Below are 25,916 nucleotides of genomic sequence, written 5' to 3'. Positions count from 1 at the left end.
AATAATTGCATGGAGATGCCTGTTCCTGAATACATGTGTTATGGGAGTGTTTACCCTGGAAAAACAGGGACATGTTCCAGTTTTGATATAACCTGTTCCTAGTATGGACTAAATTGAACAAGTCACTTTGCTTTAGAAATGTGGATTTGAATATAGAATTACTCAAAATTGTGTGTTGCATTTTAAGCTTCCATGATACTTTATCCTGAATTAACTTTGAAATTTAGACAAGGTCCCACCTGCTTTGTAGAGTCTTTTTAAACCTACAGAAGAGATACACTAACAAAGAAAGGCAGTATTCTTTCTAGCAGATGTCAGGAAGAATTTTCCTGTCATTTATCTTCTCTCTGTTAAAAAAAAAAAAGGCAGAAAGGTTTATTTTAACATAAAAGAACCAAAAATCGAAGTTAAAAACCGTTTTTCTGTCATTTCCTTAATAATGCCAGTGAAGCTGAGCTTGCTATTCCAAGCATGTTATCATGCCATACAATGCTCATATTGTCTTGCACTCCTCAGTGCAACAGCTCTGTTCTGTTGCAGAAGCTTCTCAGTTCTAAGAAAGCCTCTATTTCACAGTGAATTTTAAAATCCAGCTGCCTGATGAAGAAACAGGGAACAGAAAGGATGTGGGCTGTGTGTTGGGGAGAGATCGAAAACCTGGTATATATTAATGAGAAAATGAACTCCAGGACACTGTTTGTGTTACTGCCCCTGTTATAATTTGGTACTTGCAGATCTGGTGACCTCTGTGTTTACAAGCAGAGCCCCACCTTTGCCATGTGTGTGCGCCAGCTGTCATTTTCCCTAGCTGTAATCCCTGCTCAGTATGAGCAAAGTCCAGAAATAGGTAATTTTGGATTCTCAGAACTGATAGATGAGAAAACCAGAAGCATTTAAGGAGTTGCTTAGAACTCCTGGCTGCTAAACTGCTGAGTCTTGACAGTGACAGCAATCACATCTGCCACCTACCTCTCTCTGGGTGGCATAACAGAAACCTGTATTGGGGTGGGTGACAAATTAACAATGTCAACTTGAGACCATAAATGAGTTGTTCTTTTCCTTGGCTGTTTCAAAGGCATCCTTGTGCCCTTCTACAACCCTTGATCATTCCCTGACAGTCCGTGAAAGGTGGGTACCTGAGATGAGCAAACCCAGTGGTTCAGAGCAGCAGATGGCTGCTGGCAGCGTTTGGTGGCGTTGTGCTGGTGGTGTTGATAGGTACCATCACTGATTGCAGGATACCTGCTTGTTGTGGGGCTGATTCAAACCATAATGTCTCTGGTTTGTTACAGCTGAACAGTAAATGGGGAACTTAGGTGTGTTTACTGCAGCTGTAAAATCTCCTAGGCATTGACTGGACTGTATAGAGCAACTGAGGGCCCCATGAATGAAAAACTTGTTGTCCAACAATTCCCAGTGCTTAAAATAGTCTGGGTAAACTCAGTTCCCAGAAAACACCCATCTGCATCTTTCTGTGGTGCAGCAGGTTTTGAGAGAGGTCCGTGGAAGTTTGTCCTGTGATTTTTATTGGCCGTGGTGGAGGTCTTAAGGCTAAGGCCAGAGCCAAGAAGGGTGAAAATCCTGTTGAAAGTCCAGGCTGAGCACACCCAGCATTAGTTTGTTTGGAGGGCTTGACTGAGTTTTATATCTTCTCTAAGAGAGGAGTGAAAACTTCACTTGGCTTCAGTGCATGCAATTACTGAAGTGCTTTGTGTTCAGTGAGGCTGAACTGGTTATCTTAGGGAGCAGAAAACACTGACATTCCCTGCTAAGCTATGGATGAAAAGAGGTTGGAGGATGAGATCTTTTAGAACAAAACTTCTCCTTGACTAGCTGCAGTGTTGCTGACAGCTCAGATCATTAACTATTTATTATATTAGAGATCACTAATGGAAAAAACTGTTTCTTGGGGTGAAGGTTGGGGATTAAGAAATAGAATCTTCTACTTGCACATACAAAATTGCTCTTGGAGAAAGCTTTTTCACTCTGGCTATTTGGATTGTTTAGCTTTTTTTGCATGCATTTATAGATGACAGTTTTATGGGGCAGAGAATAATCTTGCACTGGGCCTTTTACACGAAGGACTCAAGTGCAGGAAAGTACCTCTGAGCTAAATGTTAGAAGTGGGCTACCAGTTAATTAGTTTCTCTTCTGACGGAAATGTCAGGCCAGAATAAATGGTCTGGTTTTATTTGCTGTTCTTAGGCGGAGGGAGCAGGCTTTACTGAATTAAACTGAAACTTGGAACCAAACCTGAGCCCTGTAGCAGCTTGGTAGCTGACAAACACCATAAACAGAAAGCATAAAGAAAAAGGGTAGACAAGAGAACAAATGAGAAACTGATTTCTTATACAGCTATGTGTGGAAATGCTGACAGGTTACTTTTACACTTGACCTAATGGAAATAGACAGGGACTTGGGTTCCAGGATACCAAACAGGACATGCTGTTTCCAGACCCTCATTGGGGGGAAATAGGGATAAGGGTTGCATGTTGTAATTGCTTTGTGATGTCTGGATAGCCTGAAAAGCTATTAATGCTATTTTTAATGTGACAATTTATTTGGCTTATGTAAACAAGACTTTTGTAGCCACTGATCTAGAAAATCATACAATTCAACTGCTGTGAAATGGGAGAGTTACTGAATTTTTTTTTTTTCCTGGGTGAGCTGGAAGCATAATGTGTGGAAAGTGTTTCTATTCATGTAGCAGACCGAACGAGCATGAACATGTACATGGAGTGTAGGCTGTCACTGAGAAATCTCTTTGCACCTTACAGTTTGAGCTATGTTTTCCAAAGGAGGCTGGGAGCATAAATAGGAGCTGGATTCCTGCCTGTGAAGATGCAACTAATCCCTGAAAATGTCTGTGCTTGAGCTAAGTGTTCACAACAGAGAAGCACTGGACTATGGTGCAATCCTGCAAGTCAGGCAGCTGCTTTGCCCGCTTCTACTCTTACCTTGATGGGTATTTCTGAGTGAAGTCCTGTGTTTTTCTTCTAAATGTCAATTTTTTCACAGATCTGAGAAGTGTAATGACACTTAGATTGGAATTTAGCTCTTCGGTGTCACGTCTAGAACCTGACTGTGCATCACAATTCCTTGCCGAAAGTTCCATTATGATGAAAGGCTATCTGATCAACAGGTGGTGTCTGGAGAGCAATTCATGTGGCCAGAGGGGCAAGCTCGTTTTAAGATAAATTCTCTGTTGATTATAATGTAAATGTAGAGAGGCTTGATGAGCTCTTAAGCTGCCTGGGGAGGAAGAGTACTGTTCACTCTTAGCCATTGACTTACCAGGATTTTGGTGACTGCAGTGTCTCTTTAAGATTTGGAGATGATGTTTTTGCTAGTGGATACCAGCCTGTTTGTACCTTGAATTGCAATGCTGCAGTTTGGGGTGCAGAGAGCAGGGCTATGAAAGAGAGTCCTGTGAAAGGACCAAAGGATATTGAATTTTTGAGGATGGCACTTCCAATGTCCTATTGAAAATAATTCATAAAGGTGTACAAAATGAAAGTACTGATAGATGTGTTGCTTCTAGTTTGACACAAGCTGGGGTAGAAAGGAAGACCCTTCACGAATTTCAAGAGAAATCACTAATTTCTAATTGCTGATGCAATCTGCAGTCTTAAAAAGGTTCTGCTTTTACAGTCTTCCCTGAGATATGTTGAGTTCATAAATTCTGGCAGGGAGAAGAAATGTTTTGGCTCTTGATCATGAGACATTTTAAAAAGGAGAGGATGAGGGGAGAGTAAAGAGGGAGGAGGAATGCTCCCTCTTGGATTAATTTGGCTTGTGAAGCTCCCTTTGATATTACACTGTGAAGTACCATCTGTCAGTGTAAAATGTGTGGGTGCTTTCGTGATGTAGAGAGGAGAGATGCTTCCTGCAGCTAGAAAAACTTAAAGGAAAAAGGGGGAGAAGAAAAGTCTGTGAAAGAAACAACAAAAACCTCATGTTTCCTTGTCCTGTTCTCTCTGTCATTTTATCCTGGAAATGCAGTGGGTTTTTGCAATCCCTCGTATTGTTGATTCTCTCCTCCTGGTTTACTGATACTGCATTGTCTCTTTCTTCTTTTATTTTTAATTCTTCCCCTAGAAGAACAATCAATTTAATGTTTTGTGAAAGAAACAGTCCTCCAGAATAATTCTCTGCTTTAGATGGTCAGCTTTGCTTAGCTCTGCTGACAAAATTGTGCTTTTGCATCTGTTGTTATTATTATTGAGATATTGCCTGGAGTCCATTTTTACTTCTGATTATGGAAATATTTTGGGTGGAACAAAGCTACTCGTACAGACTTACTGGTAAATATATACTCTGCACTGCCCTTTCTTTTCCAGACAGCTGGGTAGGAAATAGAGGGTAGGGGAGTAGAGAACAGGAATTGATGAATCCCTGTGTTGGGTTTTTTTGCCTGCTTTGTTTCCCATTTACTTGTATCCTATAGCCTGTCCTTCTTGGGAGAGTGTGTTCAGCCTGGAGTAGGTGATCCACTAGTTAGGGACAGGCAAAGGCTGCAGGAATGTCTGGTGGTCGTGTGGGTATCCTGGAAGTTCATCCATTCTGGGTGTTTTTGTCCAAGAGCATGTCCCGTGCTCACCCCAAGGGTGAGCTGAAAGGCAGGTCCAATGTCAGGAGGTGAGATGTGTTTTGAGCAGCCTTTGTTTGAAGAGGTGTCATCCTCACTTCTTTTTTTGCCTTTTTCTAAGTGATGCTGTTGCATCAGTGATGGCTTAGGAGCATCTACAAGGCGAGGTGGGTGGTAGAAGCACTTGGGTTAGACAAACCAGCTTATTTGGAAACTGTGACCAAGAGCTTGTAAACAAGTCCCTATGACGCTGCCGTTTTTTCACCAATGTATTATTAGCTCTAATAAAAAGTACTTCTCTCCTACACAAGCCTGTCTGTCTTTTTCTAAGCCTTCCTTAAAGAGGTGAGCAGTTTGCCTAGCTGATCTTACATTGAATTTCCCGGCTGCAGAGGTGGCAGCATCGTTTGCAGTTTGTTTCTGTCTGCCAGCCCTGGTGGACAGCCTCTCCATTTAAAGGCTGTTTGGCTTCTGTAGGGGGGTGGCAGATCTCTCGTTTCTTCTTGTTTGAATGAAGTGCTTAAATGGATCTTGGCAGGTGATGGATCTCTGCAGAGGTACCTTACAATCCCCCAGGAATTATCCTCAGCCTCAGGCATGCGCCTTGAGCTGCTGTCCCAGGGAAAGGGGACAGGCTGTCTCTGCAGACATGTGTGAATAATGTGAGCATGAGGACAGAATTCCCACAGGAAAACAAGGGTGTACAGGTAGAGAGAGATTTTCTTACATCACTGATTTCTCCAAAAGAATGAAGTAGATAGCCTTTTTTCCCCCCTTTTCTTTCTGGAAAGGATAATGAGCGTGGGTATATATGGCCAGCAGCAAATTCCACATTTTGTCAGGTATTTTGAGGTGTTTGCAGTCTGTCATCCTCAAATCCAAGTTCTGCAGGGTTCAGCATTTCTGTGATGTTTGATGCGAAACATTTGAAAAATCAGCAGGATACTGGACACCTGACTTGCTTTACACCCCTGGTGTTGGTCGTACTTACCATGTGATTCATCCCAGATATCAAAGTTTATGCTAATTTTGCCCAAAGAATGGATGTGAGGGACTGACGTGTAACTGAGCATCGGCAAATTCCAGTTGCTCCATTATTTTGTCGCTTACGGCGTTTTTAAATTGCAGTTTCCTTGCCAGGCTGGAAATAAGATGAACCACCTTTTGTGCAGTCTTTGGAGACTGCAGTTTAATTTAAGAGACTTCCACGTTTAAACCAGCCTTGTCTAACATGTTTCACTAAGGCAAGTCGTTGCACCAACTGGCTTTAAAACCGTTGTTTGAGATAAGAGGCTGCAGTTTATTTTTCAGGATGCAGGAGAGAATATGTTATGAGCCTGACAGTTTGTTGGATTTTTTTCCCCTCCCTTTCTTTGAAAATGGATGCCTTATATATATGAGAAAGTTGAAGGATGTTGGAGTTGAGTATATTGTTTTATATCTGATCAAAAGATCCTTTGAAAACCTTTATTTCTCATAGTTTAAAGTTCTGTAGCAATTCCTTTCCTTAATGAGTGGTGTGTGCTGATGAGCAAAAAGCAGCCTCCAGTTATGGCAGCAAGAGCTCTGAGTTGATGCTGATGGCTTTGGCAGTTCCACTCTTTCATTTAGGCATCAGAAAGGACAATATGTCAGTCAGAGATGACCATCTCTTTTCCTTGTTCAGTTCAGCCTCAGGGTTGGGAGGACTAGCACACTCTTTCAAAAAATCAGAGCTTTGTGGGTGAGATTATTAAAAATCAAGCTATTTTGAATATTCTCTCTGCAGATGAGAGCTCAGGTGCACAGTCTGGTGGTGGGAGCCAGGTGGAGTAAATTTGTGTAAAGTTGCAGAGTAGTTGGTATCACAGCTGAGGCATTTCAAAATCCAGCACTGGAGAAAATCAAGTCCTGCCATTTTTTGTATGAATACCTTCACAGCTGCAAAACAGGAAGCTTTAAAAAGTCACCCACTTTCCCCTCATTGCCAGACCAACAAAGAGGTGTCACTACTTTTCTGACTTTAAAAAAATCAGTCACTTCCCTGTCTGGCTCTTGACTGCTAGTGCACTAAATAAAACATATTTTCTGACTTACATCTCTGACATCTCAAATTTGGACAATAAAAGTAGCCTGGATAAAATTAGGTGTGGCTGTGTGATACCAAAAGTACAGCTAATGGAGAGACATTTACTTTCCCTCTCCCACTGCTTGACAACTCTTTCAGTGAAAAAAAAAAAACTCCTGATATCCAATCTAAATCTCTCCTGGGGCAATTCGAGGCCCTTTCCTCTTTCCTGTAGCTTGTTACTGGGGAGAAGAGGCTGAGTCCCACCTGGCTACGCCCTCCTTTCAGGGGATTGCAGAGAGCAGTAAGATCTCCCTGAGCCTCCTTTTCTCCAGGCTAAACGCCCACAGTTCCCTCAGCTGCTTCTTATCAGACTTGTGTTCTAGATATCTTGATAAATGAGGCTAGGGGCTGGTCATCAGCATAACTTTCCTTGTCTGCATAGCGGGGCTGGCAGCTCAGGGCTTGAACTTTAGCATTTTCAGTGTTGAAACTGTGGATTCAGCCATGTCAGCGGTTTTAAGAGAAGAGCCATCTTGGACACACAGTTTTCTAGTGATTGCTTATTCAGGCCGAACTGTATTTGAGTCTTCCCTCTGCTGTGGTTGGTGTTCAGCCCTTTCCAGAGTGGTGGGGCTGCAGCCAGGAGCTGAGCAGCCAGCAAGCTCTCCGCTGGGAAAGTGAGGTTCCCAGGAGAGAAGCAGGAGGAGACAGAAACATTGCTGTTGAATGTAACTGGGTGACTTCTGCTAGTGTTGCTCCACTTGTGAATATGTAACTGGGTTAAAAAGTGGATGATCCCACAAGCTGAAGGTCTTCTGAACTTCCTGTAAGAGAGATTATGCGAAAAGCTGTAACACCTTTGTCGTAATTTACTCAGTGTTTGAAGACCTACTGCTCTTTTCAGGAAAGACTTGTAAGCTGGTTCACTGGAAGTAATTTTTTCTATACCCTCGCTTTCCTGACATGAGCTGACTGGAGAGATTATAAAGTTGCTGTTAATTGAAAAGATAAGAAGTGGATCATTGTATCTTGCTGCTCAACCTGTTTTTTTCCCCCCTCTTGAAGGTCATGGAGGCGGAACAGACCAAAACGAGAAGTGAGTTGGTTCACAAGGAGACTGCAGCCAAATACAATGCTGCCATGGGAAGGATGAAACAACTGGAGAAGAAGCTGAAAAGAGCCATCAATAAATCAAAGTATGTTTTACCTTTGGAGAGGAGTTTAGTGGTGAAAACTGTTAGGGGCAAATACCTATTCTGCGGGGTTTTTGAACTTGTGGGAATGTATTGCCCTTTGGGTTCCTCTCTGTGTAGCAGCCTCACAGCACAACTGGTGCTGGTATTTGTCCTTGTTGTCCTTTTAAGTGTCTTTTGAAACACCTGACGTGATGGACTGGTGAACTACATGGGATAAGAAACCTCTTCCAAGCAGCATCTTGGTCTTGTTCTGGTGCACTGAAGTCCTTGTTGGTGTGTTATTTGAGGAACAGGTGCATGGAATCCACACAGGTGCTGTCTGTGGAGCTCTCTATGGATGTTTCACAGCCTAGGATTGTTCACAGTTCTTATTTTTAGTTAGGAGAGCAACAAAGCCAGTGACAGAAAGCTGAAAGGTGTGAGACTGCAGGGGTGTAAGGTGCTGTACACGAGGCTTGTTTGCTTCCTGCCGCTGCCATGGCAAAGCTGTGTGAGAGCTGTTCTGGGGGAAGGAAGCACCCTTCAGAAGGTATAGCTAAGCAGCTCGTGTCATTAATAATTGTGCCTGCATTTGCTGTGCCATTTGGCTCTGTTGCAGAGAAGTGAAACGCCTTTTTGCTCAGAACCTGTTTAAAATTTTGGCCCTGTTTACACCTAATTCTTAATCCTCTTTATATTTCACGGTGGTTTTTTTTTTTTTTTTAGTATTTCCAGACTGTGGCTTGTCTAAACAATCTGCTTGCTGTATTTAGCTTGTAATCTCCTCCATCTAAAAATCACTTTTTGGTGAAATTGGTCAACTAAAAATCTATTTTGTTGGTGTTTGCTCAATTCAAGAAAGGATTAGCACTTCTCAAGCAAGATTCAAGTATGTTTGCTGAAACAGTGTAGTGGTGTGACTTCCTGGAATGAGCTGCGTGCTGTTTGTCTAGCACTGCACAGGGGCTGTGAAAACCCTCATCAGATCACTAAATGACAGATTCCTCTGGATAAGGGCAATATCTGAGAACAGTTTTGGCTGCTGGGAGTTTCTTCCTTGCAATAAGATTTAAAATAAAGACAATGATTAAGTTGTCAGTGGGGTCCTACATACCTTTTTATGGTGGTGTGGAGCTTGGTGTCCCAGCTGCCTCTTGTGTGATGTGCCTCTGACTTTTCATTTCTTTGCTGGAATCACCCTCAGAGGGGTGTCTTGTGTCATTCTCCTCGGGCTAAGCTGGTTTCCACTTCTGTGGAAGGATCCCAGTGTATTCTTTTGTCTCACAGCAGGGCCAACTGCAGCATAAACCATCTAAGTGGGGCTGTTTTGGAGCTCCTTTAATAAAGGGTGTACAGAAATGCCACTTCTAACCTGGCACTGACGGGAAAGATGCCCGGTGGCACAAATAGTTGTGGATGTCTTTGAAGTTATGCTACTTAGGGATGTTGGAAAGGTCAGTCACCTCCCAGAATTGCAATTTTCACATAAAGGAAAATTGCAGCTGAGCTGAAAACATCATTGCTGTCAAGTGGCTACAGAAACTGGGAAATGAGGCTGCTGAATTTGCAGCTGTTTGTATTGTAGGGTGTAACTGGCCTCTACCTGCTTTTCAGGAAGAATTTTACACCAGCCTCCTCTCCCTGAGTGGTAGGGGGCACTGGCTGTAACACTTAGGCTTTTCTGGCCTTTTGTTCATCTTCTCTTTAAACTTGTGGATAGACACGCTGAATGAGTTACTCTCTTTCGGGCAGAAAATGATTTGCATTTGCTCCTTGCTTCAGTTGGGATTAAGATGCTTAAAGCATTACTATTTTGAAAACAAGACTGGGGCATCCTGGAGGAAAGTAATTTAGGTGATCTGCTGTGTAAAGTTGATGAGCAAAGGATTATTGGATAGTTTTGGTTTGGTTTGGCTTTTAATTTAGTTTTTGTGTGCTTACTTGCCTGTGATCTATGAATGTGCATACGGCTGCACGTTCTTAACAGTTACCAGATCTTCTGGCTCAGTGCCTCTGAGCTGTAGGATAATGAACTTGCCTGTGTTAGCTGGTTTTTGGAAGTCACTTTCTGCTCTGGTGACTTGGGCAAAGTGCCTTTCACCCTTCCTGTCACCTGCTTGAGAAGCACTTTGTGCCGTGCCCTGGGCTCAGCCAGCCGGGGATGTAGGACAGCGCTTGCATCTGTGAGCAGTTCTCCCGCCCTGCTGAGTTACAGAGCAGCTCTCTGTGCTTACAGGGCCAGGGATGTCAGGGGGTGAAGGGACCCCTGGACATGGGAGTGCCTCCCCTGCCAGTGCCCTGGTTCCTGCTGGCATCAGGTGCCTGGCTGTGTGTGAGCCACGAGTGAGCAGGAGCGTTTGTGTGAGCTCCTGCGTGTCAGGCTCTTGGTCTCCTTTCAGTGGCTGAGGTGGTTTTTTTCCTACCTCTTGCAAGTAAACATTCCTGCTTCTATGTACAGGTGTATGTATTTGTGTATACACACACATGCACTTACATATTGTTTGTCCAACCATGCAAACACACACGTGCTTGTCACTGGTGTAGGGGAGACCTTTCCCAAGGCTTGTGGAAGCCAGAGGGAGGTTAGGACTCGACCTGGTTGTCCTCTCCCAGCTGGCACCAGGGTAAGGAAGGTTGAGTGCTTTGGGGTACAGCTGTAGGAGTCCTTTATCTGCTGGATCCAAATTCTCCACTGCAGTGTTTTATTTGGCCTGGCAGGTGCATCTGTGCAGCCTTTGGCAGGGTGATGTCCCACTAAGGGGAGGCAGAGGTGCGTTTTGGCTGGATTGGAGTTACTGGAAGTGTCAAGACTTGGCTCTGTGCCCCTGGTGATAGTGGGAGGGTGCTTAGAAATATCAGAGCTGGAAACAACTTACTCTAATGGAAACACAACTCAGTTATTTTGTGGGTGACTGGGTGAATTCAACCCTTCAAGGAATACAGGATCAGAAAGCCACAATTTCACGCTCCTGAATTCTAGTGCACAGCCCAAAATGCAGCTGCAGTTGGGTTTACAGCTCAGGAGAGCCTTGCTGTCAGGGTAGGAACACAACATGGGCAGTTCACATTCTATTTCATGTAAAGCCATATCTGATTGTTTCTCTCTCCTGCTTTCCAGGAGAGCTTCTGAGTGGGGAGGAGGGTAATGAGCCCTGCTGAAATAACAGGGATTCTTTTGTTGTTGTTGTTTGTTTTTAGTTTTGTTGTTTTTCTTTCCTGCTCAGCATCGTATCAGATGATATTGGCTTGTGGGCTTCAAAACTTTGAGGGTGGAAAGTGGTTTCTAGGCTTTGTACTGCACCTCTTATACTCCTGTCCTCTTGCAACCTTATTAGCAAATAAGGGAAGTGGCTGGGAAGTGCTGTACCTTTGTATGTGGTGCTCTGACCTCTCTTCACACCCTCTCCTTCAATGAAAAACCCAAGAAGTGCCTCTCCACCCCCCACACCTGAACACAGAGCAGGTTCATCTTCTGTAGGAATTTACATGTGCCATGGGCTCAGAAATCAGCTGGGTAGAGAGAGGATGCTGATGCCTGAAGCTGGATGTTACATTTAAATATCTTGCAGAATCTAGGCCTGGAGGAATTATGCTGTGAGCTCCAAAAACTGGAATTTTGCAATTTGTATTTAGGTCAAAAGACTCATGAGAGATAGATACATTAGGGAGTAAGAGAAGAGACACTGAGAGCGTGTGTAGGTGTTCCATCATCTGGATAGCAGTCTCTTGGGAATGCAGTGATACACAAAATAGCTGTGTTAGTGCTACAAAGAGAGCAACTCCCACGCCAGTGCACTGCATGCAGTCCCAGTGATTGTAAACAACTGTTCTTTGTTTTTCCACAGACCTTATTTTGAACTCAAGGCGAAGTACTATGTCCAACTAGAGGTACGTATGTAATTCAGATCCATCTGAAACTCTTTACTGCTTACAGTAAATACTGAAATTACATCTAAAGTGCTCCGACAGCTATGTTGTGTTTCTATACAAAACCAATTCAAAAACCTCTTGAGCAATTTGCTAAGCACATATTAAAGATAAAAGACTAAGAGAGTCTTTGTTTCCTCGTGTGAAATGAGAGTGTTTGAACTCTGTCAGAACCAAAAGAGTACAGTTTGACTATCTTTGCTTCTTGTAGTTTAATGTTTCTGGGGTTTATTTGTTGTGGGTTTCATTTTTCCCCCCTCTGCTTCAGACTGTTTAACTGTATTTGGGATGCTCTTTTATATCCACTGTTTGGATCAGTTAACAGAATAAGTAACCTGCTAGCAGTGCTCAAGTATCATGCAGATGTGAATTTGGGGTTTGGCATAAGAAGAGGGGTTTGGGATTTGGCTGATTAGGCTTCCAGGACTTTTTGGCATCTCTGCACCGCGTTCTGTGTGGTGCAACGATGTCTGGCCAGTGCCTGGGCATAGCACACGCCCTGCAGGGCACAGCGGCCCAGGGGCAAGCACAGCAGTTGTGTGTACCAGGGATGGTAATCCCTGCTATTCCAGCCAGTCTTGGAGCTGCCAGGGATGGGAGGGCAGAGTAGCCCTGCAAATTTCAAATGCAAGAATCGCTCTCTTTCTACTTGAGTGACTTCTGCTGCATGTGGCCCCCAAAACTGGGAGCCTGGCTCCTCACAGTTGGAGGGTAGTGGCCAGTGCTGCTGTTGTGTGGGCTGGGCACAGGGTTAAAGTGGAGCACATTGCCCTGCACTGCTGGCCCTGGGTGAAGGAAGGCTCCAGTGGGGTGCTGGGTCAGCAGGACCCTAGCTGGAAAAGGATTCCCATTCCTTGTGGGGGGGGCAGGGTGTATCCCATAATGGTTTTGTGAGCCCTTCCCTGGGCTGCCTGAGATTCAACAGCATTTTGTAAGCCTCAGAGACTCTGGTGTGCACCTTTTTCCTTGCCAGCTTCCAGGCTCGGGTGCCCTCTCCTCTTCTGCATTGCCTCCCTGCAGTGGCTACTGCATCAAGCTGAACCCTTGCCTCCCCTGGGCTGGGTGCCAGGCCAATAATCCTTTCTGCCTAGAAGCATCTTTTGAGAAATTCCCTTTTTCCATGGGCAAAAGCACACTGTTTGTGGGCCTGTTGCTTCTCCATGGCAGCTGCTCAGTGCCCTCCTGAAGCAAGGTGATTGTGTGAACTGTATGAAAAAGGCACAGATTGCTTTGAATGCACAATAAAAACCAGCGTTGAGAGAGCTACAGCCACACAAGCAGTGTTTCCCCTTTGGGAAACAGGATGTACAACACTTATGCCCTTGCTGTAGGGTGGTGTCTGTGCCTGGGGACACAGGAACTGCTGTAGTACAGCTGTCAGGGTTTGGGGTTTGCTGCTTTCTGCTCTGCAGGTTTAGTGAGCAGAAGTGATGAGTTTGGTGCTCAGCCCCTTCAGGTGTGACCCTGAGCCCTGCTGTGCCCTGCAGACAGGGGCTGCCAGCGGACCTTAGGGGTGGTTCTGGGATAAGCAGGGACATAGCTGAGAGCTGCATTCCTGTTAAGGAGAGATCCTGCAAGTTCCCATCTTAACAGGGCCTTGGAGGTAGTCCCAGCCCCTGGCTCCCGTGGTTGGCCTTGCTTTTGTCTCTTTCGCAAGTGTCACTGCTTGTGCCAGGGTGCTTCTGAATTCTGAACTCTCCCATCCCATAGTTACCAGCCCTGGTTTGTGCTTGCCTGTGCAGAGCCAAGGCACCTGGACCCGTGACAGGGAGCTGTGTGCTGTGCCTTGTCTGTAGTAAAAGTCCATCTAACACCCGTCTCCCTTGTTAGCAACTGAAGAAAACAGTGGATGACCTGCAGGCCAAACTGGCCCTGGCAAAGGGAGAGTATAAGACTGCCTTGAAAAACCTGGAGATGATCTCAGATGAGATTCATGAGAGGAGAAGGTCCACTGCCATGGGGCCCCGAGGATGTGGCGTGGGTGCCGAGGGGAGCAACACCTCTGTGGAAGACCTGTCAGCGAGTAAAGCGGAGTCAGACACCGTCTCCAGTGAGTACAGAGCGCTACTGTGCTTGGGAATGTCCCATGGGCATCGTAAGAACTGCTGACGTTAGCGTCGCTCCGTGTATTCCGCAGTTTTGAAATTTGCTGGCTGTTGTGGGACTGTGGCTAGGTTGTGATGCTTCTTGTTCTTGCAGGGGTTGATTACATTTTTTAACAGCCAATTTTCAAGGGAAAGGGTAACGAGTTAAAGTGCATCAGCCGTTCCCTTGACGTGTCTGTAGTTTTTTTGTACAGTGCTGTATGAAAGGAGCAAAATTAACTCACTTCAAAGTGTGTGTCTAATTTTACACCAGTGGTGCTGCTGGCAGTGACTCTCCTGGGGTGGTGGTAGGCTGTCCCAGATCATTCAGCTAGTCTGGGAGCAGACCTTTTGGATGAAGTGCTTGTCTTCCAGTGCTGGGCCTGTGGCAGAGGGAGCTAAAGTTGTGGCTACAGTAGTACAGAAGGGCGGGATGCTCGCATGGAAGCGTGTAAGGATAAGCTCCCTTGTGCTGCAGAGCCTTTTGCCAAGGTGTGATTTCTGCAGAGCATGTGTGCTGTGAACCAGGGAGGTGAAGAAGCAGCAATATGCTCCTGCAGTGTGCTGAGGGGCTCTCTAGAGAAATGGGTGATAGCAACAACCTCCAAGGAAGCTCCAAACAAGCAGGGTAACCTCTGGTTTCTGGTGGCACATGGGGACCTTTTGTTGCAGAGTCTGTTGTATGGTGAGTTTGCATTTGTCCTGGCTCTGGGTGAAAGTGGATAGATGGACAGTATGGGTGGCCTACTTTTGCCTCCTTCCTAGACACTTTTTCCCCTCCTTGATGCAAAAAGTATTTTTCTTGCTGCCCAGTCTCACAAATTCCAGTTTAATTTGTATTTCAGCTTTGTTTCAGCAGGGACAAGTCTCGGTCAGGATTGCAAGAAGTCATGATTGCCCAGACCTGGTGCCCAGAGGCAGAAGATGCAATTTCCCCATAGACAGCAGTGTGTATTAGCACTGATGCCTTGTAGGTCCATGCTAGAGCCTTGTGTGAGCCATGGGAGCTGGGGAGGCAGCCCTGGGCTGGCCTCCACCCTCTGCAATGGCAGAAGTTTCTGCATGATGTGTCGGAGCTCTCTCACTCAGTACTGTGCAGCTGGGACCTGAGTTGCAGCAGCAATGAGTGCTGTGTCTGGACAGCTGGTGCAGCCAGGTTTCAGTATGGCTGCTCATCTTCTGCCACCCTTAATTCCTGAGGTTGATCCTTTCCAACCTAGGTAGGAATTGCCTCTTTTGGATACCTGCAAGTCCCCCTCATCATTATGCAGAAGGCCTTCTGAAAGCCTTAGGTGTAACTGAGTTTTAGGGTGTTTTGTGCTGAAGGAGTTCAGAGGCCTGGGATATTGGGGCAGAAAGAGCCAGGCAAGTTAGTATTGGTTAGTATTGGTTAATATTAGTTGCTGGCTGCCCTGGCTGCTGCTGAGGCTGCAGGCAAGGACCAGCAGTGTGGGCTCATCCCTCTCTTTGAACTGCACAGTCTGAAATGAGTGGAAGGACATCAGCTTGTGTGTGGTGCCAGCACAGATCTGAGTTATGACAGGGCAGGACTAGCAGCCTGCCTAAAACAGTAAAATAGCCTGGATTGAGTTCTCATTTAATGTGGGGGGAGCTTTCCACCAAGGTCCTTTTATGTCTTGATTTCTGTCTGCTGGAGTTGGATAAAACACCTCGTCATCAGCAGAGTTTTTTGGCCCTTGCAGATGCTTCTGTGTGTTTGGGTGAACTTAGATGGTGGAAGGGAAGCTACAGTTTAAATTGTGCCACTTGTAGACTGCCTGATGTCAGTGCTTCTTGCCAAGCACAGAACTCTAATTGGAAACATCTTTTTTGCCAAATCTTTTATTGCTTTCACCTCCCACAAAGTTACTGTACTGCTCACCATATATTGATGAAACGCAGCAAGTGAGAAGAAAGGCCCCTCTGCAGTTTTAGATTTGACTTCATTAAAAACAAAACAACAAAACCCAAACCGCAAGAAAAGCTGTCTGTGAGTGTGAAGTGCCCTGGAGAGGGCTCAGGAAGGTGGATAATGTTGTTATCCATTTTATGTTTGAAGCCTTTTGGGTCAATTTTGCAACGTGTAAGTGCAGTTCTGCGAGTCCAGCAGGAAGAGGTTGAACATCTCTGCCGTAGCCGTGGCAGCCTCTGCTGGCACCTTCGTGTCCGAGTGGTGCCTGCGAGCCCCAGGCTGCCAAGGTGACAGAAGAACTTCTTTGAAGCTTCTCCTTTGAGCCATTTTGTTAACACTGCTGCTTTGCTCCTGCTGCTCTTCCAAGGCGATTCTGAGCCGCGCTAACAATGGCGGGAATCGCAAGGAGGAGGAATTGGAGATCACCCCAGGTCACTGTGGATGTCTTGCTGTGTCTGGGTCTTCTTAAGGCCAGTGAGATTCCAGCACACACTTGTGCTGTGTAGGGGCTGATGTGTGTAGAGAACCTTCTGATCCCAGTGGGACTGCTTGTGTGCAGAAGTCTTTAGTCCCCACAACCTGCAATGACCCTCTGAAGTGTGTTGAATTTCAGTAAAATCTACACCCTTGTGTTGCACAAAATGGAACCTTCTTTAATGGGTTTCTCCTCTGGTTGTTCATATGGACCCTGCAGCTTAATCTAGACAGTTTGGAGCGAGTTTGCTTAATTAGAATCCGGGTATGAGCAAACACACACAGGGAAAAGAATATGTTTTGGTTTCTGTTTTAATTTAGTGTTTTATTAGCACCTTAAATAACCAGGAGGCTGCACTGGGATCAAGAGAGTGCTGGGGGAGGCAGACACAGGGAATTCGGCTGTGGCCTAAGCTGTGTACTGAAGACCAAGAGTGAACAAGGCCAGCAGGGCCAGTAAAACTCCAAGAGCTTCCTGGTGTGAGGAGCAGTAGCTGCTGCAGAGCTGGCCTTGCATGGCCTGGCTTACAGGTGTGCTGCTCCTCAGGGCAGAACCAGGCTAAGGCTTTGCACAGGGGGCAGAAAGCCAGAGGGGGAAGCCCATGGGTTAGCAGCGTGTCCGTGTATGGAAGATGCAAACCTGAAAAACTGCCTTTGCCTGGGAAGGTGCAGGAGGGGAGGCTAAATTACCAACTGGAATATTCTTTGGACATTGCAGTGGCTTCAGAAGTGTTTGAGGATGATAACGGCAGCAGCTTTGTGTCTGAAGAAGATTCAGAAACTCAGTCAGTGTCCAGCTTCAGCTCTGGTCCTACGAGTCCCTGCGAGGTGCCCACTCAGTTTCCTCCTGCGACACGACCTGGAAGCCTGGATCTGCCCAGCCCTGTGTCCCTCTCTGAGTTTGGGATGATCTTCCCTGTCCTGGGTCCCCGGAGCGAATGCAGTGGGGCCTCCTCCCCCGAGTGTGAAGCTGAAAGAGGTATGTACAGCTGGATATGCCCTGGGCCAGTGTTTTCCAGCTTCATAAAGGGAGCAGGAAAACCTCCCCAGCTCCCCATGGCATGTGCCAGGGAATGCTCTGAGCTGCTGGCTGTTTCTTTGGGGAAGGCAATTGTGGAAGGCCCCATGTCTCAAAGTTTACAGAGATGTCCATAATGTATTAGTTACTGTTCTCCTGGCTAGGAACGTTCCCCAGTTCTGTCATAGTGCAGGGGTTTGAGATTTCTCACTAAATAAGTGGTCAGTGGGATTCTCATGGTACATTTATTTGGAGCAAAATCTGAGTTTATTTATTTAAATTAGTATCCTGCTTTTTGAAAATCCTGCTTTCCAGGGGAGAAAAAAAACCAAAAACCAACCAACCAAAAAACCTCACAAAAAATAACATGCCAGAAGGAGCTTCTTGCAGGCTCTGCCAGCCCTGGCTGACTAATTCAGACTGGAGGATTACCACTGCCCTTGTCTGCTCCATCCTAAGGCTGCTGTCGCTAATTTGCTGATGCAATGCACAAGATGAGCACGACTTGAAAGGCCAACTTGGTTTTGTTAAAGCATCACGCTCCTGCTCCTGTAATGTCCGTGTGCTTTGGCAAAGGAAGCTGCAGAGGCACCTGCTTGAAGCTTAACTTGCAGAGTGAAATCCCGTTTTTACATCCAGTTTAATCCTTTCTTTGCAGGGGATAGGGCAGAAGGGGCTGAGAACAAGACCAGCGACAGAGTGAACAAGAATAGGAGCAGCACCAGGGGCAGCTCCACTGAAGGGCTGACTCTGGATAACCGGATGAAGCAGCTCTCCCTTCAGTGCATGAAAATCAAAGAGGGAATATGCGCGGGCAGGAAAGCTGCCCAGATCGGCTGAGGCCTCCTCGTGCCCCGTCCTGAATAATGGGAGTCTAAATATTTATACATGAACTTCTAAGTGTTTGAAGAACGTTGTGCCAATAATATATGCCAAATCTTAAGCGTTTACTCTGAGAATTTAAAAATGCACTAAGAAGTTTTAATTGATGTGGAGGGCTGAAGTTTTTATTCAGTAAATCCTTTGTAGGCCGGACGAGTTATCGAGTGTTTAAGCCGTGCTCATATTTCACAGACTTTGTAAATTGTTTTGTAGCAGCCTGGCTGAAGCAATAACTAGTAATGTTCCCATAAATTCATGCCAGTCGGGGGTCTGAAATTCAAGCCAGACTTTTGCAGAGAGCGGTTTGGCTTCGATTTTGTAGACTGAAATGCTCTTTAGATACAACCACCCTCTTGAGTACAAGTGGCATAATCTTTAAACATCTGTATTGGTCTGTATTATGCTGAAACTGTAGAAATATTTTGTATACAGGAAAGCCGTTGCATGTGTGGGGTCTGAAAGCCTTCACTCTTCCCTTGGTGCTCACAGAAAGGATAAAATGAGTCATGCCTCTAAAAGCCTATCAAACAGACGGATGACAGGAAGGGGATGGTAACGCCCAGCAGTGGGGGGCCCTTTCTAGACACCTTCCCGAGTCTGACTTGGACTCTGCAGGTGATTCCAGTGACCAAAAAAGAGTTGATTGGCCCTTCTGCTTCCCTGAGAAGTGAAGTATTATTTTCCAGCACTTTAAGTGGTTTTTTTTGTTTTGGTTTGGTTTTTTCCCTCAAAAATGGGAGTCATAGATGTTTTCAGGACGATTATGATAAGGGGTTTGCCCTTGAAATATGCATGAAGAAAAGGAATTGCCAGTGTAGATTGACAATGTGTTCTTAAGCTTCTCTGTAGGTTGTACTGTGTGGGGATTTATAACTGTTAAAGGGACTTGGGATTTTAGTATGCCCTAGACAAAGTGTTCAATAAAACTAGAAAGGGCACGGGGCATGTTTTGCCAGCAGCTGTTAGGCAGTAGTAGTGTCTGATAATTATGCTAATAAGTGGTAGTAAAAATCCTAGGACTCTTCAGTTTTGGTGACTAAGCATTTCTGAAAGCACCATTTTATCTAAAATGTCAGTTTATATTGTTAATTTGATGGGAATCTTAGTATTGCCCAAAGTATTTTCTATTCTATGTTTTTGCAGTCCTGTTGTATTTCATCCCTGCCACAGCTTGTGTATCTATTCTCAAAGTTAATGTGAAATTCTTCACACTACAGTAAACATTTTTGTTTTCCACATTTTAAGTGTGTGCAAGTGAAGTTTCTCTCAAGTGCTAGGAACGCAATCTTCTCCCACAGCAAGTTTAGCCTCCAAATATTCACTTCCAGCTGAAGACTGCAGGCTGAGGTCACACTGCTGTTAGAATCCACTGCGGTACGTGGGAAACTGGTGCCTCTTTCCAGCTTCCCAAATCTCTGCATATGTGGCTCCCTTCTTATTCTGAATTGTGCCACAAGACCAGAGCTTTAGTCAGGTTCTCCAAAACCCGCTTAAGTGTGCAGGAGGAGGGAGGTATTCTGTTACGTAAGACCTCTGTACCTAATGCTGCTGAAATTGGCTGTAAAGCCGTGCAGAATTGGAGACAAAGAATCCTGTTTTCATAAAAAAGTAGATTCACCACATTATAGCTGTTAAGCTGTAACTGTGTTTGACATTTATATGTTTACATCTTCTGAAGACCTTAAGGCTAAAACCTTTCACTACCACCAGTTCCCAGGCCCAGAAAATGCTTAGGAAAGAAATCTGTGGTTCCAGCTTCTGATGTGACCATTACTTGGGAAAAAGCTGGGATAGACAGTATTAAATATGAAATGCAGTACAGGAGTGCCACATTGTATTAAGTGTTTTTACTTAAACTTTCATAGTCTATAGTCTTTCATAGTCAATAGTTTGTGCTGCACTCAGAAAAACTAACGGAGGTCTTTGTGTTGAATCTCACTTTTGCAGACTTCCCAGTCAACACCTGCTATATTTAACTGGGGTGTCTGGATGGTTGTTGTGGCAATGATTTAATTATTTTATTTTTCCCCTTTTTTTTTTTTTTTTTTTTTTTTTTTTTTTTCCTTTAACCTCTCATGCTATCACATTTCTTCTCATCTTGCCAGTTCTGACTGGAAACCCAAACTTCCCACACTGGGGCACAGTGAATTAATTTTGTGTGTGTGCTGCCTTGCGTTTGTCCTGTTCAGCTCCCAAGTGGGTAAAATCATTGATCTGGAAGTTTGAAAGAGTGTGGAACCCAATCTGCCCTTCCTTTTCTACCACCCTGCTGCAAGAGTTGCTGAAAGATCACGGTGCAGCCTTCCCCCTTTGGTGAGCCCCGCACTTGGCAGGTAAATCACCCTTCAACCCTGCAAGCAAAGAAGCAGAACTGTGTGTCTCGTAAATTAATGGAAAACTCAATTTATTTTAAACTTCATAAAAGGCATAATTATAAATATGACAGACTTAAATGAACATACATTGCTATAGAGTACAAATGAACAAGCTGTCTCCAGTTACTTTTCACTTAAGCTCTTCATGGATTCTGAAGTATAACATGAAGGTAGCTGCCTTCATGGTTATAAAAATAAGCCTCTGGTGTATCAAAGTATACATGATTGCTTCAGCTGCCCTGCTGTGAGAATGTATAAAGCAAATGTTAACTTAGGAGTTCTACTTCTCTTTGGTATCATCAAACAATTCCAGTGTCCTTTTAGATGAAGCGATGAAAACCTCTCCTGTATGTACACAAACTTAGTTCTAAATAGGTGGCTGTCCAAAGGCTGCAGGGATGGTGTGGTTAGGTGCATAATTACTGTACCAAATAGTTACATGAAGCTTGCAGCAAGAGACCAGGACTGAACTCAGACTCATAGTCTAGGGCAGTGGGGATAGAAGCTGTTGATACCATTCATCCATGGTACTATGTCTCACTGAATCTTTGAGAACTGAGGGATTGGAGCAACCAAGGGCTAACCTGTGTCTTCTTAAAAAAACAGAACAAACTATGTTCTCTGTCATATGGCTCAAAGAATGCTAAACAGTACAGGGGAAAGAAAAGCTTAACTTAGTGGCCTGAGGTCATGTTAAAATCTAAACAGCAGTTCACTGCAATAATTTTTCCAGACTTACTTGTGAAAAAAATATAAAAGTATATATTTGACAGAAAATATTAAAGCAAATCCTAAATGCTTACATCAACATTTTTTCTTAAGGGAAAGAAAACTTTGTTGTAAGATTAATTTGCCATAACCAGAATCCCTAGGCTACAATTTATATGGATATTTTGTAGTACCTCTTACACTTCACCTGAGTGTTCTGTCCTTTATCTGAAGGGAATTGCACAGTGATGGCATTCTAGCGTATGCAGGTGCAATATTTGAATAGAATTTGCTTTATATACATAAGATTGACACTAAACTGAAGTCCTGTGCATTAAGGGGGATGGAGCCCAATCCACTGACTGTTCCAAATGTGTAGGAAATATTGGCATATCCTGGTGGGGACAGGATCCTTTGGCCTTTTAGTGCCTTTGCCTGGCATTAGGAAAGTGAGTACATTTCTTAATTTCTAGTTCAGTTTAAGTTCAGCACATTACAGAAGCTGAGCCTTATGCTTGTTTCATGCAGCACAAGCTTTGGCACTAACTTGTGCTCAGGGGGAAAGAGAAAGAAAAACGCCTTCCTGCCGAGTAGAAACCAACTACTGAAGAACAACAGATTTTCCTGTAGGCAAGTCTACCAGCTTGATCTCAAACAGCAGAGAATGTGCTAGAACTTGGTGCTGAAAGCTGGAACTTCTGACATCTGCCTTTTGTACAGCCAAAAATACTCAGCTGAGACTTCCTCGCTACCTCTGACTTTAGAGGTGATAAGATACATGGAGGACTTCACTGCTACTCTGGTTTTTAGCTGAGGCTAAACCAAACAGAAACCTGTAGGGAAAACGGGAGCCGAATGAAATTTTCATATTTTAGGGATGAAGCAGTCCTTGGCACATGCTCCAAAAGCCAATCATAACCCCAAGGAAGCTAATCTGTTTTTTTCTCAGCTTGCGCCCATGCTGTTCCCTCTGTTGATTTAGTGCAATAATCATCAGAAACTTCCCTGCAAAAGAAGGTAAGTCACTCTGTGACAAACTCGTCACAAAGTCCCTAGCCCAGATGGTCTCTGAGAGCACTGCAGTCAGCAAGGCGTGTGTTTTCCAATGCAGGAGCTATCGCTGCCCTTCCAGTGCCAGACACTTGTTAAGCAGCTGTCTGATGAAGGAAATGAAACAAAAGGTTCTTCTACTTTCTGGAGAGGACTAATAGCAGATTGCTGTGGGAATAATTTTAGCCCACAGATATTTCTAGTGCTGCTGTAGAATGTGTGTTCAATTTCCCAATGCCCAAGTGACACCTGTGATCTAAAGCAAGACTTAAATGCTACCTTTTTGCTTGGAAAACTGCCAAACCAGTGTGAATGGCAGCAAAATTCCCATGGCTGTTTTAAAAATACCCTCTCCCCCAGCTGTGGAATATTGTAAATTTTGTAAAAAATGAGAACATTTAATCCATTTCAGGATCTGTGAGGCAGTTGGTATTAAATAAAAACTTCTCATCTTGAATCCTCTTCAGATACAATGCATACAAGATCTAGAGAAAGAGCACATAGGGAGGGGAGGCTTCTCAAAAAAACAACTTGTTCTGCATTAATCCCACCTCCACTATTTTGTTAAGAACTCTGACCCTGCTTCTATTGATGACACGGGCAGTGTGCTCAATTCACTGGCTTTAATTTACAATTTAAAAAGTCTTGCATAATGGAAGCAGGAGGTGCATTCCTTGCAGCTGTGGTGTATTGGGGGAGAGGTTTAAATGATCCTTCCCTACATGATGCATACTTATTCAAGTGATGAAAATAAAACATTTCTTTGCTGAGTTGTTGATGGTGGGCAGTTCCCCATCTCCCTGTACCAGCGACTGAGACTACCCTCAGTAAGTATAGTGAATCTTGCAGGGGATCTTCAGATGAAAACGTTTCATGGCAGCTCAAGGAAGCAGTGCTTGGACACTCCTGCTGGATAACTTCCTGCCCTTCCTGCTCACTGGGAGCAGCCTAGGTCTGGCAGAGGGCAGGAAGGAAGCCATAGAACCTCATGCTCTCTTATGTACTAAAGTCATACAGATGGGAAATAACAGCTCTCAATGTACACATAACACGAGCAAAGCAATTGCTTTGCTTTTAGAAATAGCTAAAGCTATTTTCCTTTACTCCTATATACATATTCCAGATGACACATGGAATACTATTGGCTCAGCAGTAGTACATTTACATTTAGATGCAAGAACCACTTCAGTACTGAAAACATTAGAGATAGCAGCACAAATATGTAATACAAACTATTTGGTCCTGAGACTGAATAAGCAGAATACACAGAAATATTTTTTTCTTACATATTTACTTTCAAGAATAGAATCTTTAGCCCATATATCCTGTATGTTGGGAGGAGGGAATTTCAGTGTTAGTTCTTCTTGTAACTCACCAGACTTTGATTCAAAGTGTGGAAAAACTGCAATAAATTGAGTTCTGCTGGTTCATTTGAATATAAGCATTTTAGCCTATTCCCAAGCCTGTTGAACAGTGCTCACTCCTGGACCATAGCAGCAAACCCACAGCTAACTGCCTGCCACAATTAACTGGCAATCCGTGATTCCATGCTTTTGACTGTTACTCAGGATGTAATTTTCTTTTGTGCATGTGTAGTAAGGGTTCTTCACCTGTTCTCAGGCTCTTGGACAGATCAAAACCATCTCTTTAAACAGCACTGCACAGTTCTGTCTCCTCACTGCAGCTGTGACACCTTAAGAGGAGTAGTACTGTTAAAATCTAAGAAAAAAGGGCCCTCCTGTTGAGGCAGGAATGTGGTGGGGATAATGTTGTAAACTCCAGCAAATGTGTTCTCCACCTCCAAGTAGCAAAATCCACACCTATGATAAAGAAAACTACCTGTTAGAAATGGGATCTAAAGTATATTTCCAACCTCTATACAGACTTCATTAAATGTTACCTGTAGTCACCACTGCTTTTTTTCTGAAAGCCATAGGAACCAGGATCTCCCACTGTTGAGACGGTGACAAGTTCAAAACCAACACTGTATTGCCTGCAAGTGACATGACAGCCTTCTTTAGATATCTGGGTCATCAGGATTACCATGAAGAGGGCTAGTTATGAAAAACTATACAGTATAACTGAAAGACATCTAAAAGTTTTGTCACATTTGTGACAAAAATGTTTAGTCAATTTTACCATGACGCAAATATAGAATTTGGAGGAAGACAGAACTCAATTGAGGTTTAGACTAGACTGCAGGGAAAATGCCTGCTAGAAGCCTGCCTGTGCACTCAAGCAGAATTCAAGTAGTTAAGGTGGTGACACACTCCTGTGCCACATGGCAGAGATCCTGGGGTGTGATCGGATTGCTACGGGAGGACTCAGTGTCAGTGATCTCAGCAGAATTTCTCGTGTTGTAATACAACTTGGGACACTTTGTCTGCTCCTGTTAATGCATGTGACAGGCACCACTGCCCCTGTCCTCCTAACTACCCAAATATGATGTGCAGGTGCAGGAAAAATGCATACAAAGAACGGCTCAATTCACGGAACTGTGCAGCCACGCCTCTTCCTTCATCTTCATTTCATGAGAGAAGGAGTTTCCTCAAAGAGGGGAGAGATAGAAAAGTTCTGCCATTTGTGGGGCCCACTGTACAGCTTTGCAAAGGATAAACATTTGACTGCAGGTCAGGAGATGGTGTTACTCAGAAACGCTGAATATGGGTATTTTGAGGTAATCATTAATTGTGCCAAAGGAATCTGGCCTGTCTGTCTTCTTTATAGGACATTGACATCCAGCACTCCTCCTGGCCTGTTACTGGCAGAGTAAATGCACTTCCAGAAGTGTTTGAGGGGGGTAAGGGTTTACTATCTTGCATATTAGCTCTACTACAAAATAAAAGGAATTATGAGCAGAGTTAGTTTTAAGAAGTCATTTATACCTTTTTCCCTAGCTCTGCTCAGACCCCAAAACTAAAGAGAAAGGAAGGCTGCTGCTTTCCTTGTAAATCAAGGATTTCCCTCCTTGTAGTAGTAGTTAATGAGTAGATTTAAAACACTACTGATGGTAAAGATAGAAACATAAACAGTACTAAATCTGAGTCAACTCCCACACCTTGTCTTCTGGATCTTCCATGAGCTTCCCACCCTCCCCAAGGGGATATTTATCTTCGGCATGCAATGTCTTCACTGTATTGATGCACAATTATTTTCTACAAACCTCGGCCCCCGAAGTTCAATTAGCAATGGTCCATTCTTGTCTAGCTGGAATTGATAAATGGGGTTATTTTTGTAGGTGTCTCTGAAGTTTCCACATCCTCCAGCACTGTGACCTTTCCACTGTCCATTAACCTGAAAGAAGTCAAAAGTACAGAAAACCAATCCTGAGGATATGTACTGCTTATATATACACACAAACAAGACTAGAGGATCCTCTCACTTAGAGGTTACCTACTTTAGTGACCTCTCCTAATTTTTAAAGTGAAGTGAAAGACGGTGTTAAGCATTCACAAAGTCTCGTGCAGTTCCCCATCCCTCTTGATCAAAACCTTACATCCGTGAGACATGTACTGTATTTTCCCAGCTTACATTAAACAAACACTGAGTGACTCTTTCTGACTGTGACAAACTGCAGCTAACAGAAGACCCACATTCTCATCTATCCCGTGCCTACTAGACTACACAGGTTATTTTTTCTTTTGTCCTCAGACACTCCTCCATTGGGTTAAAT

The 25,916-nt window shown here is 44.2% G+C and overlaps 2 protein-coding genes across 4 annotated transcripts in view; one reads left to right on the top strand and one right to left on the bottom strand.

The window, feature by feature from the left end:
• The window catches only part of SH3BP5 (SH3 domain binding protein 5), a 51,644-nt gene extending 32,296 nt beyond the window's left edge, over positions 1 to 19,348 (top strand). The window contains exons 5-9 of the mRNA XM_040063805.1: positions 7,704 to 7,834; positions 11,659 to 11,701; positions 13,571 to 13,790; positions 16,929 to 17,189; positions 17,887 to 19,348. Coding sequence (XP_039919739.1) covers positions 7,704 to 7,834; positions 11,659 to 11,701; positions 13,571 to 13,790; positions 16,929 to 17,189; positions 17,887 to 18,068 — 837 coding nt within the window. The 3' untranslated portion in view covers positions 18,069 to 19,348. The remainder of the gene's footprint in view (positions 1 to 7,703; positions 7,835 to 11,658; positions 11,702 to 13,570; positions 13,791 to 16,928; positions 17,190 to 17,886) is intronic.
• Positions 19,349 to 20,489: 1,141 nt separating this feature from the next.
• CAPN7 (calpain 7) overlaps positions 20,490 to 25,916 on the bottom strand; it is a 32,198-nt gene continuing 26,771 nt past the window's right edge. For 2 of the 3 annotated variants that reach the window (XM_040062467.2, XM_040062458.2), the window contains exons 17-19: positions 25,407 to 25,537; positions 24,144 to 24,236; positions 20,507 to 24,063 (exon numbers count right to left, since the gene is read on the bottom strand). In XM_040062467.2, the coding sequence (XP_039918401.1) occupies positions 23,919 to 24,063; positions 24,144 to 24,236; positions 25,407 to 25,537 (369 nt within the window). In that variant the 3' untranslated portion in view covers positions 20,507 to 23,918. Of the gene's footprint in view, positions 24,064 to 24,143; positions 24,237 to 25,406; positions 25,538 to 25,916 lie in introns of all 3 variants that reach the window. The other variant, XM_040062449.2, reaches the window with a different exon arrangement.

Source organism: Hirundo rustica, chromosome 1 (assembly GCF_015227805.2).
Source record: "Hirundo rustica isolate bHirRus1 chromosome 1, bHirRus1.pri.v3, whole genome shotgun sequence".
Taxonomy (NCBI): domain Eukaryota; kingdom Metazoa; phylum Chordata; class Aves; order Passeriformes; family Hirundinidae; genus Hirundo; species Hirundo rustica.
This window is presented reverse-complemented; position numbering and strand designations above follow the sequence as displayed.